At 38.7% G+C, this 15,541-nt stretch overlaps 1 protein-coding gene across 1 annotated transcript; it reads left to right on the forward strand.

The window, feature by feature from the left end:
* The first annotated feature begins 949 nt into the window (after positions 1-949).
* Positions 950-14,936, forward strand: LOC128878353 (uncharacterized). Its single transcript, XM_054126486.1, has 3 exons — positions 950-1,275; positions 11,431-11,854; positions 14,894-14,936. The coding sequence occupies exons 2-3, from the start codon at positions 11,542-11,544 to the stop codon at positions 14,914-14,916; spliced, it is 336 nt and encodes a 111-aa protein (XP_053982461.1). The 5' UTR covers positions 950-1,275; positions 11,431-11,541; the 3' UTR covers positions 14,917-14,936.
* Positions 14,937-15,541: the final 605 nt, after the last annotated feature.

Genomic DNA, 15,541 nt, shown 5'->3' on the forward strand with positions numbered 1-15,541 from the left:
TACAAAAGTATTTGTACCAATTTAAAATAAAAACTAATAAGAAAAGAGAGAAAAGGTTAACATTAAAATGAATTTGTATTTACGCAAAATTAGCTCTAAAAATATGTAGAAATGTTGGTTATTCATTTTTCCCCCTAGAATTTATTAATAGAATAAATATATGGAGTTTTATTTTGAATTGGTTCCTGTACGAATAGTACTAGAACCTGCGAATATTACTAGACTGTGGATATTTATGCATTTATAGGAAATTTGAATTTGCAATAACCTACGAAATGCAAACAATATGTAAGAATATAAAAAATATTGAAAGTAAAGTTCCTGTTATAATATTTTCAGAATAAAATAAATTCCTATTTAGATTCAATAGGTAGATTAAGTTCGCAGACATTTTTGCAAAGATTTTATTTTTCCCCAGTCTACTTATTACACTGACTGTAAATGTGTTCCCCGATGCCTAAAGATTCATACAATCTCAAGTATCATTACACTAAATTACATGCTTTATAACTTCCATTATGTAACAGGACATGAATCCTGTTTGGCCATTCCGTAACAAAATGGTTCCAAATCCAAACGAATAAACAACATGAAAAATGCTAGATCCTATACTTTTTACTTGCCTCGAGATAAAACTTCAGCCCTGCAGACGTACCCGTGTGAATCAGGGTGGCAGTGAACGATTTAAAACTGAGGCATCGGCCTTCTCGCAAGGAAAATCGCGGTAGGAGCGTGGAAGAGGGCGCAGCGGGAAATCCCGGCGCGGAACCGGAAGCGTGCGCGGGAAAAGAAGACCCCCCGGAAGTGTCGAATAGAAAGGGAGTGGAAAGAAAAGGCAGGTGGAGGAGATCCTCGTCGACTCGTGTGCCCCCTGAGTCTGCGCGATACAGTTTATTTGAACCGCTCGAAGTGGGGGATATACGCTGGTGCGCTGCTCGCGGCGCGTCCTCGCGGATCGCGAGCTTTAGTCGCACGATCTCGTCCGGAGCCGTCGGGGGCGCTCCACGTCGCGCTCGAAGCCTCGATCGATCGACGGATGGGATTCAACGCGTCCCGCCTCGATCCTCTGACGTTCAATCCACTCCGTCCCGTCGTTGATCGATCGCCGGGATCGTTTTCAACCCTGCAATCCTTTCTCGACAGTGAAAGTTCCGACGAAAGCTCGGCATCGGTCATGGTTGTCGCGAGTTCGGTGCAGGTGAACCGCGTGCGTGCTTCGCACACGTTTGGTGGATCTTGAGATACCTCTGGAAGCCGCGGAGACCAGTGCGCAAGGTGGGTGCGCGTCGGGCCGCAGATGCGCGCAGCTCTTTTTTTGCTGATCGGTTTAAAGGCCTGGTGCATCGGTGCGTTACGACGAAGTTATGCTTCCCATTCTGGTAGGAACTATCCCGACTCAACTATCGGGGTAGAGAATCCTCGAAAATGTCCCTTGCTCGGAGCTAATTTCTTACGTAGAACTCTCGATAACGAATGACGAACGTTCGATCCGTTATTCGATCATTAGAAGTCGCGGGGTGTAAATTATAAAATGGAATTAGATTTCACGGTGATCGAACCAGAGATAAGAGCGACGTTCGGATCCGTTACTCGTTCGATATAAATTGTAGTGCGAATTATTAGATCCTATTATGTTTCGCGACGATGGAATTAAAGACGAACAATGTTTCGTCCGTTATTCGTCCGATACAAATTGCTAAATGTGGATTATAAAGTGAAATTGCGTTTCACGTTGCACGAGAGGATACTTAATCACCATAGATTAAATAATAACACTTGTTGCAATTGTTAGTCTACTCTATCATGGTTTGGGGTTCCTAGAACAAAGTAGAATATTTCCATAACATTTCATCAGGTATATACGATGATTCTATTTATGCAAAAATTGTTCAAATTCCTTTGAAAACACAGAATAAATTACGAGCAAGATAATAAATACAAGTGCCACTTTACATTGGATAAAATATAAAGTTGGTATATACGACGGATTCTATGTGTGCAACAATTTGTCAATTCCTATGAAACGACAAAGTAAATTACGAGCAAGATAATAAATACAAGTATCGCTTTACATTCCATAAAATAAACATCTTTTTTGGAAAGATACGATTTTTTCCACATGGCGATGGAACAAACATCGAGTGTTTTTATTTACCATCCACTTTTCTAGTCACGTTCTGCCTTTACGCGTTGTTTTGCTGGCGGAGCAATTTCCCAGGGAAATAATATCGTCTCGTGAGAAGCGAATAGTAAACACGACCTGAATCGAAGGAAAACGTCGGCGTAGGAGGGTGAGGAAAATTAATGCGATTCCCTTGGTCGTAGGAGGTCTTATTCTTGAAATGAGAGCCTGAAGGAATTATCTAGTGCAACCAGCTGTTGTTGAAAGGTTTCTGGGGCTCATGGTTACGGAGGAACGGCCGTGGTTCGTGGTCGCGGAAAAATTAGTGCAGCTCGTGACTGAAAAGGAAATCTGTGTGACTCGCGGTTGAATAATCTCTGCGGTCCTTAGGGGAGTAGTGCAATTTGTGGCTGTTGGAAAAATTAGCCCTATTCGTCGACGAAGGACGAAAGAATAATATGTACCGATCGTTATAAAAACGTAAGGCGACTCGAATAGATTTAACGATCAACAGGGACTTTTACGTTCATCTGAAAATGATATATGAATTAAATTTCTATTTTTGGTAAATAGAGCAACACCGTCCTGGACGTGTCTTAATTTATTTGTTAAAACAGGACAGTAGCATGCTTGCTAATCTATGTGAAAATAGATCGAATCGATGGATTAAATTGTTGAATAATCGAAAGTAACGGGAAGAAGGTGAAACTATAATAATATTAGAAACTTGACGAGATAAGAAAATGAGAGACTGTTAATAAAGATAAATGAAGAGGATTATTAGAGGCATCCATTATGACCGCGATGCCGCGCTCCGAAAAAATTAGCTCCGCTTGTTGGTAAAAGAGAAGCAAACAAGTCATATGTGTGCGTATATTTATACGCAGGAAAAATGTTGCACGACGGCTTTTAACTTCTCAGACGGGCAGGGCAAGTTAACTCGTCTTTTACGAGAACCGCTTCTACGGTGAAGTTTGCACTTTTACCGAGCTAACACTTTATCGGAGCCTGTTATCCGACTTATTCTGAATTTTCCTGCCTGGTAGTTTCGAGAAGTACGCAAGGAATATCGATTCATTTTTATACGAAGACATTGTTTTCTTCCTAAAAATATAAATGATATAAATGAGATATAAATTCGTTTTTGTGGTTGAATCGTGAAATTTAATTGAAAACTTATTCAAATTTATCGCGCTATTTTTTTTTGGAATTTATTTTAGTATATGAGTATAGTGAGATGAAATACTTTTTTTTTGCAATCACAAACAATATATTGTTTGATTTTTTTATTTAAGGCACTTGTCTGAAATACGTACTAAATTAAAAATACTGATTCCTATCCACATTAGACAAGAAATACGGATTTATTTTATATGAAGACATTGTTTTCTTCTTAAAAATGAATATGCGCACGAAAATTCGTGCCAAAAAAATTAAAACTAATTTTAAACTATCGTGTGTTGGTTTTTGTGATCGAAACGTGAAATTTAATTGGAAAATTATTCAAATTTATCGCGCTATTTTGTTTTGGAATTTATTTTAGTGTATGAGTATAGTAAGATGAAATACTTTTTCTTTGCAATCACAAACAATATATTGTTTGACTTTTTTTATTTAAGGCACTTATCTGAAATACCTACTAAATTAAAAATACTGATTCCTATCCACGTTAGACAAGGAGTAACTCTCAATTATACAAAATTAATTCTCAGTCCTCAAATTATTCGATCAGCTCCAGTTTTACCCCATAAATTAACCCTTTGCAATAAGAAAACTTCAAGGAAAATGCATTTTTTTTTAATTTGCCCTAGCATAAATTTATTCTACACAACCACTAATAAAATTTGCTAGATTACAATGTCTCTAAATTTACATATATATCTATATATAAAATCTTATCTATTACAAATGTATACATATTTATAAATAATTTAATATATCCATATTAATAAATAATAATATATAATCAATTATTTATACTATATATATATTTATTCATTATATAATAAATTTATTATATATCTATACATAAAATCTTATCTATTACAAATATTTAAACAATTATTAATTAAGTGGAATTAAATTATAGTACATGTGTCATATAATTTTAATTCATAAATAAATATAGATAATCAATCTTAAATATGTATAATTAAATGTATATTGGCATCCGATTGCAAAGGGTATAAAATACTAATTCCTATATTCCTAGTATTCCAAGTTCATTCTTAATCCTCAAATTATTCCAACAGGCCCAGTTTTACTTCATTTCTACGCGTCGACTCTCACGCTTCCTCCTCTATTTCTCTAATAAACCCGGTCTCCTATAATCCAAAAGGATCTTCGATCGCTTCGACGGCGTGCTCATCGAGATTTAAACTCGTGGATTCGAGATAGTTCAGAAACTCGATTCGTACGTGGCGAAACGAAGCGGAAAGCGTTGAAAAATCGCCGACGCCGCGAGCGTACTCAGCTGAGTTTCGCGGCGGGGCGGCCGACGCGTTTCAAAAGGCCTCCAGCAGCCGCGGTGCGGCGTCGGTTTCGTTCTCACGGAACTCGTTGCGAAATATCAAACGCATCGCAATCATAAATTCAGATACACTGGCTCTAAAAATAACGTTACCGTTTTCTTTCGCGCGGCGCGCTCGTTAATTACGCACGCCGGTTCGCAAGAAAGTAAGACGCTGGCCACCGTCGACTTTCCAGCACTTAATTAAATACGCCCGAGCCGTTCCGCGTGGCTCGCCGCGGACGCGTTCCGCGCGTCGAGTTGCGTCAGGAACGCGGCGGAATCGCCGTCACGCGGAAAGCGCCGGGACCGTTTCCAAGCCGAAGTTGCCAAATCTCGAACTTTCACTTCGCCTCCATCTTTTACAGACCCAAAGAAAACCGTTTTTTTCTTTTTAATTCACGAGTCACTTTTATATTTTGATCACTTATTTCTGAGATAATTTTCTTATTTATGTAACTGTATCGATTGGGACATTATTGGTATAGTTACAATGTATGAGAAGACTAGGTAGAAGCATAAAATTGACCTTCACATCCCTTCTACTAATTTTTTGACTCCCACACAGTATTCGCCTGACACACTTTTATATATCAGTCACTTATTTTGGAGACAGTGTGTTAATTTATGTAACTGTACCGATTGGGACACTGTTGGTATAGTTGCAATGTAGGAAGTAGCATAAAGATATTCAAAATTGAGTTGGACATCTCCTTTACATCTTCATCTATGAAGATGCTACGCTCAATGTGATAAATGCGGTGATTATGCTTAATCGGGCTCAGTTTGGGCTCAATTTCAGCGCAAAAATTCCCCTGAACCACTGTTAACACTTCCAGTGCCAGACATGCTTATGAAAGTACTTCTGAAGCCAATTATTTATTCTTCTACAATTAGAAATTATATAACCCACCATTTCCGTTAACATTTAGTTTCGCAACCAGATCGAAATTCACGAATCCTATCCAGACTTCATTTCTATAATACCTGGTCTCCAGAATTAATTTTTCAAGCCATTAACCTACAACAACGTGTAAGACACATGATAAGAAATTTGAGTAGAATATGACAGCACGGGTCAGACACGCCATATGCACCGTGGCACGTGCGATCTCACAATAAATCATAGTGCAAAATGTTAATTTTTCAGTAAAAATCCCTGTCACCATGGATGATAATACTTTCATGAATATAAACAAAGGAGACATCGTACATCTTATATCTTCGAAATAGAAACACTTGAAAGAAAACTTTTCACTCGAAAGCGGAATTGCTGCTCTATCGTTACGTCAGCGATCGCCGAATTTAAGGACCGAGGATGGTCGTACATATGGCGTGTCGTCCGTCGCAAAAGTGTTAATTAGCGGTGAACGGACGTCCTCGTGCAATTAATTTCTTTCGCGCTCCATGGCAATTTCACCAGTGACGCGGCGCGCGCCGGCGATTACGCGTGTTACAGATGACAGACGCCGACCGATTACACCGGTCCCGACGATACCAAAAAAGGAACGCCGCTGGAAAGTGAAATGGCTCGCAGGGCGATTTCGCGAGAACGAAAGCGTTTCGAAAGTTCTGCTTGACTGGGCCGGATCGCTCGCTGCAAGAAGCGACTCGGTTTCTTTGAAAGAGCTTAACAAAGAACGAGGAGTTCTGAAAATTACGGTACACTGGATGAAACTGAAGAACTTGTACACACTGTGACCATTGTTATTAATTGATGACAATGGGAACAATTTTTGTAATATGAATGACATAATCTGGGTGATCCAAGATGAATATTATTTAATACAACTTGCATATTTCTAATACAACTTGTGTAAATTGTCAAGGTCACCTCCAATTCAGTCTTTATCTTCTATATGTAAAACTGTAATTTATGTTTGTTTACTATTTGATATTATTGATAATATTGAGAGGAATTGAACATATTATGACGACATGACATTCAATTTAACTGATGCACACGATTATAAAAGAAAAACAAAATTCAAGCTGCACAGAAAGAAATTTAATCTTTGACCTTCAACTGACCTTGAGAATGAACATCTACATGAACGGAACGTAACGCCCCTGAAATCGAGTGCTGAAGATAAATATTAAACATCGATACATACTTTCGCACATCCATAACGGATACGTTCGACAATGATAATAACAATACGCGAAACAAATATTTACAGGTGCGAACACCGCGCTCCTCAAGGAGAGAATCACACAACCAGGGTCAACGTGTTTAAAACAAAGGATCGCGTATGCGAGGACAGAAGCTGTCCGCATCCCTGTAACGGAATACAAAGCGTTTGACCGAACCCAATCGGCATACCGAATCACGAAACATGCTGAACAAAGCCTGTGCTGTTTTGAGTATGTGTACCGTATGTGCACTGTGTGTGTATATATATATGTGTATATATATATATATATATATATATATAAAAGTCAGATAGCTGATTTCGGAGTTCAGTGCAACATTATTTCCATGACACATTTGTAATGCAGCACAGGAAGTTACTCTTTTTGCGGACACTTACGTTACTTTGTTAATGCTTTGTTAATGGAACTATGAGATTTTAGCACAACAGATGGTGTTAAATGAATTTTGATGGTGGGGAGTGGGGAGGGATGAATAAGCACTCTCTGCAAGCAATAAATATATATGTGAAATATAAAAGTCTTAATCTTTATACAGTAGGACTACAATAAATATATACATTAAGGGATTGCACCAGTTCTACTGAGAATTCCATTAGGAAATGTGTTGGATGAATGTTAAGAGTAAAGACTTAATCAACAAACTGTAAACATTGCAACAACACTGCATCAACAAAATTCTGCATTACTACCCCATTATCTAAATGAAAAACAATCCCTTACGCCATACCTGTAATTATCAAAATATCTAAGATGCAAAGGGTAAACCTTAATAGTTAAGGTTCCTCTGCGATTGAGCGAATCTGATAACTGAAAAGGTTAAACGAGTCATTATACAGCAATTACAAGAGTCCCAAGGCGAATCGTGATGGCGCGGAGGTTGGAGACAGGCTCTATTTTGTTTCGCGTGAAAAGGAGAAGAAAAAGAAGTGGCTGGCTATGCGTATTCATGACCGGAACCGTGAATAATGCTTGGAGTCTCCGCACATCATATCTTACACAGCTGGAATATTAATTCGTGTCATTCCTATGCGATGAAAGTACGATGTCGCGGCGAGCGCATGACTGACGAATGGTACAGGTGCAAGTCACCTAGGAAACTGCATTTTCATACTCGAAGTAATGCACTTGCGGTGATATTTATATTAGACAGGTATTAGCAACCATTGGACTTGAATTCAAATTATACTGTTCTTTTTGTTTGCTGCTTCGAGTAACAAAATTAAATGTGTAAGGTTCCTCTTTTATGAATGCAAATGAATGAAGAGTTATATTATTCAAATTAAACTACCCCTTTTGTGTATTGCTTGTAGTAACAAAATTAAATGTGTAAGGCTCCTCTTTTATGAATGCAAATGGATGAAGAGTTATATTATTTAAATTGAATTAATTCAAATGAATGAAGAATTATATCATTCAAATAGAATTAATTCAAATGAATGAAGAATCATATTATTTCAATTAAACTACTCTTTTCGTTCCTTGTTTGGGGTTATAAAATAAAACATATAAACACATTTTTTTAAATGCAAATAAATGAAGAGTTACACTATTAAAATTGAACGAGTTAAAATGAATAAACTATAATTTCTCAGGTGTATTGTACCAAGACGTTAATCATGATACTGAGTACACTTGTTTCGTGGAACCGGAGTGTCACTCCTCGCTCTCGCATGCAAACATTTAAAAAAAGTTTCTCTCCTTCGATCACTCGTTGCCAGGCCGTGTGAAATACTGCACAGTGACGGTTGTCCAATCAACGAAGTGCACACGAGTTGATTTATAGCTGTACAGCGTAAACTGACACGGGGAATCACAAACTCATCAAAAAAAGAATCCCATTCGCGCGAACCAGCTCGTCTTTCAGAATTCCCACGATCAATCCTCGCGCATCCCAATCCCAATCAATTAGCCCTAATTTGTCAGCGAGCTGTCGCGTGTCAACGCCATTAGGAGGAACAATCCTTAACCAACCGCGAACCAGACTCATTCCATCATTCCGTAGCCGTTTTTTTTTTATTCGCGTCGTTCCAAGCTCGTCTGAAAGACAAACACCGGTGGCGACACAGCGGTACGCCACGGGAGATAATCATCGTCATAAATTCATCATCATCACCATCATCGTCAAGATGCCCTGGAGTATAGTCACTCGTTAGCTGAGGCACACTCTGCCGCCGGGGAATCACTGTCAAGGCTGCCACGCTCCGCGGAATAACGAATTCCGTTGCTAGAAAGGGCTTCTTCGATCTCATGGAATTACACGCCTCCCTTCATGCTCCATGGTGCATCCTACAGTGTGACGTTTCATTGACGGCGATGGAATCCACGAATGGTTGATTAGTTGTAGTTGAATTTAGGGAAAAAGGGGTCAATATGGAAGCCAATGGCACGGTCTTGTATGTACAGTGTGACGTTTTATTGATTACGATGGAATCCACGGAATGGTTGATTGGTTGTAGTTAAATTTAGGGTAAAAGGGACCAATATGGAAGCCAATGGTTCGGTCTCGTATGTACAGTGTGACGTTTTATTGATGGCGATGCAATCTACGAATGGTTAATTGGTTGTCAGAGTTTGTACCAAAGGAGATTAATAAAAGTTATTATCAAAGCCAATGGCACTATAAGGCAGTGAATTTTCTCACGGATGGGTTAAATAGGTTTTCTTTGTTTATGTGAGAAGAATTCTAACGTTCTATACTTTGTTTGTGCCTGGTTTTTAATTATTTATGAGATCTATTAGTATAGTTCAATGGTCAAGTCACCTGCATCTGTGTAATACAGATAATTGTGTGTCAAGTACACACAGGGTGTCCAAAACTTGGAGGTCCTTGAAGGAGGTAGTTCGGGGGGTGATTTGAAACAACTTTTTCCTTAGCGAAAATATTGTCCGAGGCTTCGTTACGAAGATATTAACAGAAAACCCCGACCAATAAGCGGTGCGTAGGCTACGCGCTAGACAGCCGCAGTAGTATAGGCTACTACGCGCTAGACAGCCGCAGTAGCATAGGTCACGCGCTCTAATTGGTCGGGGTTTTCTGTTAATATCTTCTTAACGAAGCCTCGGGCAATATTTTCGTTAAGGACAAAATTGTTCCAAATCACCCTCCGAACCACCTCTTTCCAGGACCTCCAACGTTTTTAGAACACCCTGTATATTAAGTCATCTCATAAGTTCACACTGCAGACAGTCAATATTTAATAAAAAAGCTACTGAAATTTTAGAGTGACTGTATAATTACTATGTCGGAAATGTGGGAAAATATTGTAAAACAGAAGAGATTAAGTCTTCTTATGACTCTTAAGGGTAGGTTTCATAAATTAATTCGAGTATCAGAAGATTAAGTAGCATGAACTTATAGGACGACCTAATACATTTCGTACATACAGCAGTAAGCAATTGCGCATGCGCGAAATAAGTACCTGTAGTAGTTCTTTTTGAAGCCATCTACTGAGCCTGATGTAACTTCTTTATCAATCTAAGTATAATATACATATCTGTGATTAGAAGTTTTATAGTAAGCTTCTATTTACCAACAATTGTGTATCTACCTACATTCATAATGCACACTAAATTGTTACGAGTTGATCTTAGTCTCCTGGCCATCTTCTCGAACCTTCAAGCACTTAAATCGCATCAAGCAGCATTATTTCTCAATTATAAGCCTTACCATTCCTCCTGCGAACTTCATAACGTCTAGAAATTACCGTTAAAAGGTACGGCATTGTTTTAAAATAATCGTTCTACGAGTTTCTTGTCCCAATTACAACAACGGCGAGATGAAAAACGTGTAAACAGTAGCTCGCTTGTGTTAGGATTCTAAAGGTTGGGAATGACTTCGTAGTCCATGGACAACTATGCTGATGGCCAAGGCATAGGGGACAGGTGTTAAGAACCTGTGTAATGAGTGGTGAAAGACACATATGGCGGCTGGTATCCTCAAGGCTATCGCATTCCCACCCGAGTGTGTCTCAAGTATCACACAGTATCCCTTCCAGCGGTTTTTTTATAATTCCCGTGTCGACAAACACCTGGATTACGAACTTCGAGCCTGTACAGGTGCATGTATGCTCTGCTGGCACCTAAAACACGAGAATTCCTATCTTAATTGGGATGATAGCTTCCTCGGAAATGAGATGGGTCTTAGATAGAATTTAGTATTATTATAATACAGAATAAGACAGGACACAATAATAAATAGAGAATGATACAGTATGATACAGCATGAAACAGAAGAATACAATTTTATACAGCATAATACAGCACAATACAGTATAAGACAGAAGAATAGGATGTTATACAGTATCATACAATATAATACAGAATAATACAATACAATACAGTATAATACATAAGAAATGAGTGTTATACAGCATAATACACCACAATACAATGTAATACAGAATAATACAGCATTATACATAAGAATAGAGTGTTATACAGCATTGCACAGCCCAATACAGCATGAGACAGAAGAATAAAATGTTATACAGTATCATACAATATTAATGCTCACCACACCAGCCACATTCACCTGAATTAAGCTACCATCTAAGATACTACCAAGATACTGAACCTAATCCGACACCTAAATCTCTATCTCTATCACCCAGTCCAACCATCTGACCGACTAACATTACTTTTCCAGGGCGAAGACACTCCCCGGCGGTGCAACGCGTGACCTTCTCCCAGGTTCTCGTCGTCGGAGCTCGCGCAGCCAGTGTCTATGATACCGTGAAAGTCCATCACGCGCGTGAGGATGTCGTCGAGTGGTGAATTTTCGACTCTTTCGAGTGGTGAGGTCACCGGGACCGGCGACGATTCGTTGCCAAGTTCGCGGGAGGCGACCGCCGAAGCAGCGAATTCCGGGGCCGGATTTATGCCCCTGCGCGAGTTCCTGGACAGATTCTCTCTTCCCAGGGTGGTCAGGGTGGAGGGAGCCGGCGGACGACCGATTCTGTTGTACAAACAACAACAGAGATCACTCAGAGTCACGGCCACCCTGCTGATGCACCGTTACCGTCACGACGTTAAAGTTGGACCGGAAATCGTGATCCCGGAAGGATACCCTGGTGAGTACCGAGATTCATCTTCCTGCTGTTCTCGACGGACTGTTGGGGGGAGGTGATTGAATTTAATTCGAATTGCCGTCCAGATGGGCTGTGCAGATTGATTTTGTTTGATGAAGGCGATTATGGGAAAAATTGGTGCGAAGATTGCGCCGATGGAATTTATTCGCGACGACGTGAATTGAATTAAGATAATGACGAAGAGATATTTAAATAGCATGCACTTATAAAGTTAAGTGGGATAAAATGTTATTTTAAGTGGAAGGGATTGGAAATCTACAGCATTAGGAAACGCCATTTTGAAATTTTGAAGGGTTCCTTTTCTAAAAATTGAGACACGCTAAAATGGCGTGGGAAGATTACGACGATGGAATGTATTCACGACGACGCAAATTGAATTAAGATAATGGCGAAGAGATGTTTAAATAGCATTTGTAAAGTTAAATGGGATACAATAATATTCTAGGGGTTGGAAATCTACAGTATTAGAGTACACTCTTTTGAAATTCTGAACGGATTCGTTTTCTAATAAAAATTGGGACATAGTAAAATGGCGTGGGAAGATTACGGCGATGGAATTTATTCGCAACGACGCAAATTGAATTAAGATAATGACGAAGCGATGTTTAAATAACAAGCATTCATAAAGTTAAGTGGGATAAAATGTTATTTTAAGTGGAAGGGGTTGAAAGTCTACAGGATTAGGAAACCCCATTTTGCAATTCTGAAGGTTTCGTTTTCTAAAAATTGTTACGCGCTAAAATGGCAGAAAATTAGAAGTCCTATCGTAATTTATGGTGATGAGTGACCTCGAGCAGGTAATGTAGTCTGTTCTAACTACGCTTATTAGTATACACGCTCGCTGGTTTCTCTTGTGATAGTTATTGGAGATGAGAAATCACGCTTTACCAAGCAGAAAGATCATGTGGTGTTGCCGAGTCTCTTCGTGATGCAAGTGAAGTGCAGAATAATCGCACTATTTCAAAGGTAATCTAATCGCGAATTACGTTGGGTAATCAACAATTAATGTTAGTTATTATGCTGCATGTAACAAATTATGCTTACGAGACATACTAAGTCGTTAGCTACTTGTAGAATGGATCTATTATCTTCCTAGTGGTGCATTTATTATCTTGACAATTATAGTATATACACAGCCCTTGAAATATTTTCTTTCCATTGTGTCGTGTATCTGAAATTTTCAATCCATATTTATTAGCAAAAATTCAGACAGCGCAGCAAAATGAGTTTTTTATATATCTCATATATTTTATATATCTGAAATATATCATATATTTTGTATATCTTTTTTATATCTTTTTTATATATCTAAAAAAGATATACTTTATATAGTTTAATATTTTATATATTTTATATATTTTATATATCTTTTTTATATATATCATTTTAAAATATCAAATTTTATTATATAGTATCACCAAGAAAATTAACAAAAATAAACCAGCTCTAGAAATTTCAGATCACTTTAATCAACAGTAAAAAAATAATTTTCCGTTTCGAAAGTGAAATTAAATTATACGATCGTGTCTCGTTCAACGTTTTACTACGATCTAAAGATGGTGCACGCATTGCGATCTACAAACCACGAAATCAACCGAGCAGAATATTCTTCCAAAACGGTATGCAAAGAATGCGAGCTCTAATTGCGCTTATCTATCAATCTCCCTGACACAAAGTCAGAAAATCCGGTCAATTAATTCTCGGCCAACCTAATATTATATGTCGAATGAACTCGGACGGAAAGAATTTCGCTATCTACGCGATCGGCGAGTAGCGAGTATAATAAGAGAAAGAGGCAAAACGAGATTCGTATCATTCCTGAATTGCACCCCCGTCCTTTAGTATGCGAGACAGCTGGAACTTTTCCCTGGCCAATAAATCAAGTCAAGGAGAACCGTCAAAACGCTAGGCGAAGAAAAAGCGAAAGCCGATAGGCGGGCAGCCAGAAATTCATTAAAGTACAGTGCGCCGATGGCGCTTAATGGACCGCGAGGTATCCGTAACTGTATAGAATTGACCAACCGTGCCGTGTGTCGATATATCGATCACGTCGACGGCGATGATCGATCGTGCGCGCGAATCCTATCGGGAATTCGATCTCGGATTAAAGCCATTGCAGCTGCTTGCACAAGATCGCGGCTAAGAAAGCGGCCGATTAATAAACTGCTCCTTTGATCGATGAAAACGTTTACGGTTTTCATCTTTCCTTTTTTTTTTGTCCTCGGGGACGCTGGGTTTCGACTAGATTCCTCGAGAGACCATTTTTATTTTGCTGCTGGGAAGAGATTATTAGCTCTGAGCTAATTCAAGGATTTTTTCTGTATCGTTCATTAGAATTATTTCAGTCTTCCTAATCCATTCTCACATTTTTATTTTGCTGGTGGGAAGAGATTATTAGCTCTGTGCTAATTCGAGGATTTTTTCTGTATTGTTCACTAGAATTATTTCAGAATGGTTTTGACTAATTTTTTGGAATTTTCTCCACTTCTGAATTGAAATATTTAGGTTGCTCAACCAGTCTACTTAATCCATTCCTCTATGTGACATTTTTATTTTGCTATTGGGATGAAATTATTAAGCTCTGTTCTATTTCGAGAATTTTTTCTGTATCGTTCACTAGAATTACTTCGAAATGTTTTTGACTAATTTTTGGAATTTTGTCCACATCTGAGTTGAAATATTGCTTCCTCAACCAGTCTTCTTAATTCATTGCCAAGTACGAGATATCTCGTAACCAGTAATAGTTAATAGCCTAAAAGCTTATGAATTGTTAGAAAATGTAATAATATTTTCTTTTTAAAGAACGAATTTAATGTCACTTCTTTTTATCAAAATAATAACTTAGATTACACATCTATATTGAATCTTTGCGTCCAGAGCAAAACACCATTTATCTGGCATTGAATGAGTTAATATACATAGAGTTTAGAAGTAAATTTCACGCTTAATCTAGAAACTAAAAGACCTAATAAATATTTCCCTCCAATAATCAAATATTGTAATAGTTTGTTACTTTCATAGATTGCAATCTCAGCGAGAGCTGATAGCATGAACTCGGCTGTAGGATCCTCGGTGCTCATCACTCTCGCCCGTGCAAATAAAGTACAAAGTACACTCGTGTTGCAGCGTTGAAACACAGCAAAAGCAATATTACCCTTTATACAAATTGATGAAATTAAAATACTTCGTCGAACACGTGTCCATCTTTATCCCAGGGGAACCCACACGATCGCCACGATGTATCCTAATAAATAATTCTAGGTTTAGAAGCACCTAGCACGTGGTGCGTCAGGGCGTGCCAGCTCGAGGGTTAAACACCCCTCGACATACCGGTTCGTGGCATCGCTTACAACATTCTCGAGATTTCCTGCCGCGGAGCCAGGATACATAAGGAGATGTATTTGTTTGCTTATTTACCAGCACCAGAGTGTGTACATATGTAATCAGGTTGTAGTAGGCACGGCCGTGATTTAACCGGGGCCCATGGAAAGAAAGTAACATGGCTGTAGGTGGCAGTGGCGATTTAACAATGAAACGGACCGTTGTTCGACGGAGGAGTGTTCGACGTGAACCGTCCTTGATTCTGACCAATTGTTTCGTCCTGAAGGAATTGAATATTCAATTAGAACTACGAGCTTTCACAAGCAGAGGTTATCTTCATTGATGAAT

The sequence above is a fragment of the Hylaeus volcanicus genome, chromosome 6 (genome assembly GCF_026283585.1).
Source record: "Hylaeus volcanicus isolate JK05 chromosome 6, UHH_iyHylVolc1.0_haploid, whole genome shotgun sequence".
Taxonomy (NCBI): Eukaryota; Metazoa; Arthropoda; class Insecta; order Hymenoptera; family Colletidae; genus Hylaeus; species Hylaeus volcanicus.

Bases quoted from the DNA above. Each gene is read 5' to 3' on its own strand.
- LOC128878353 (XM_054126486.1), top strand. From the start codon at position 11,542: ATGTCGTCGAGTGGTGAATTTTCGACTCTTTCGAGTGGTGAGGTCACC. The intron at 11,855-14,893 runs GTGAGTACCGAG...TTACTTTCATAG, and splicing joins GATCCCGGAAGGATACCCTG to ATTGCAATCTCAGCGAGAGC.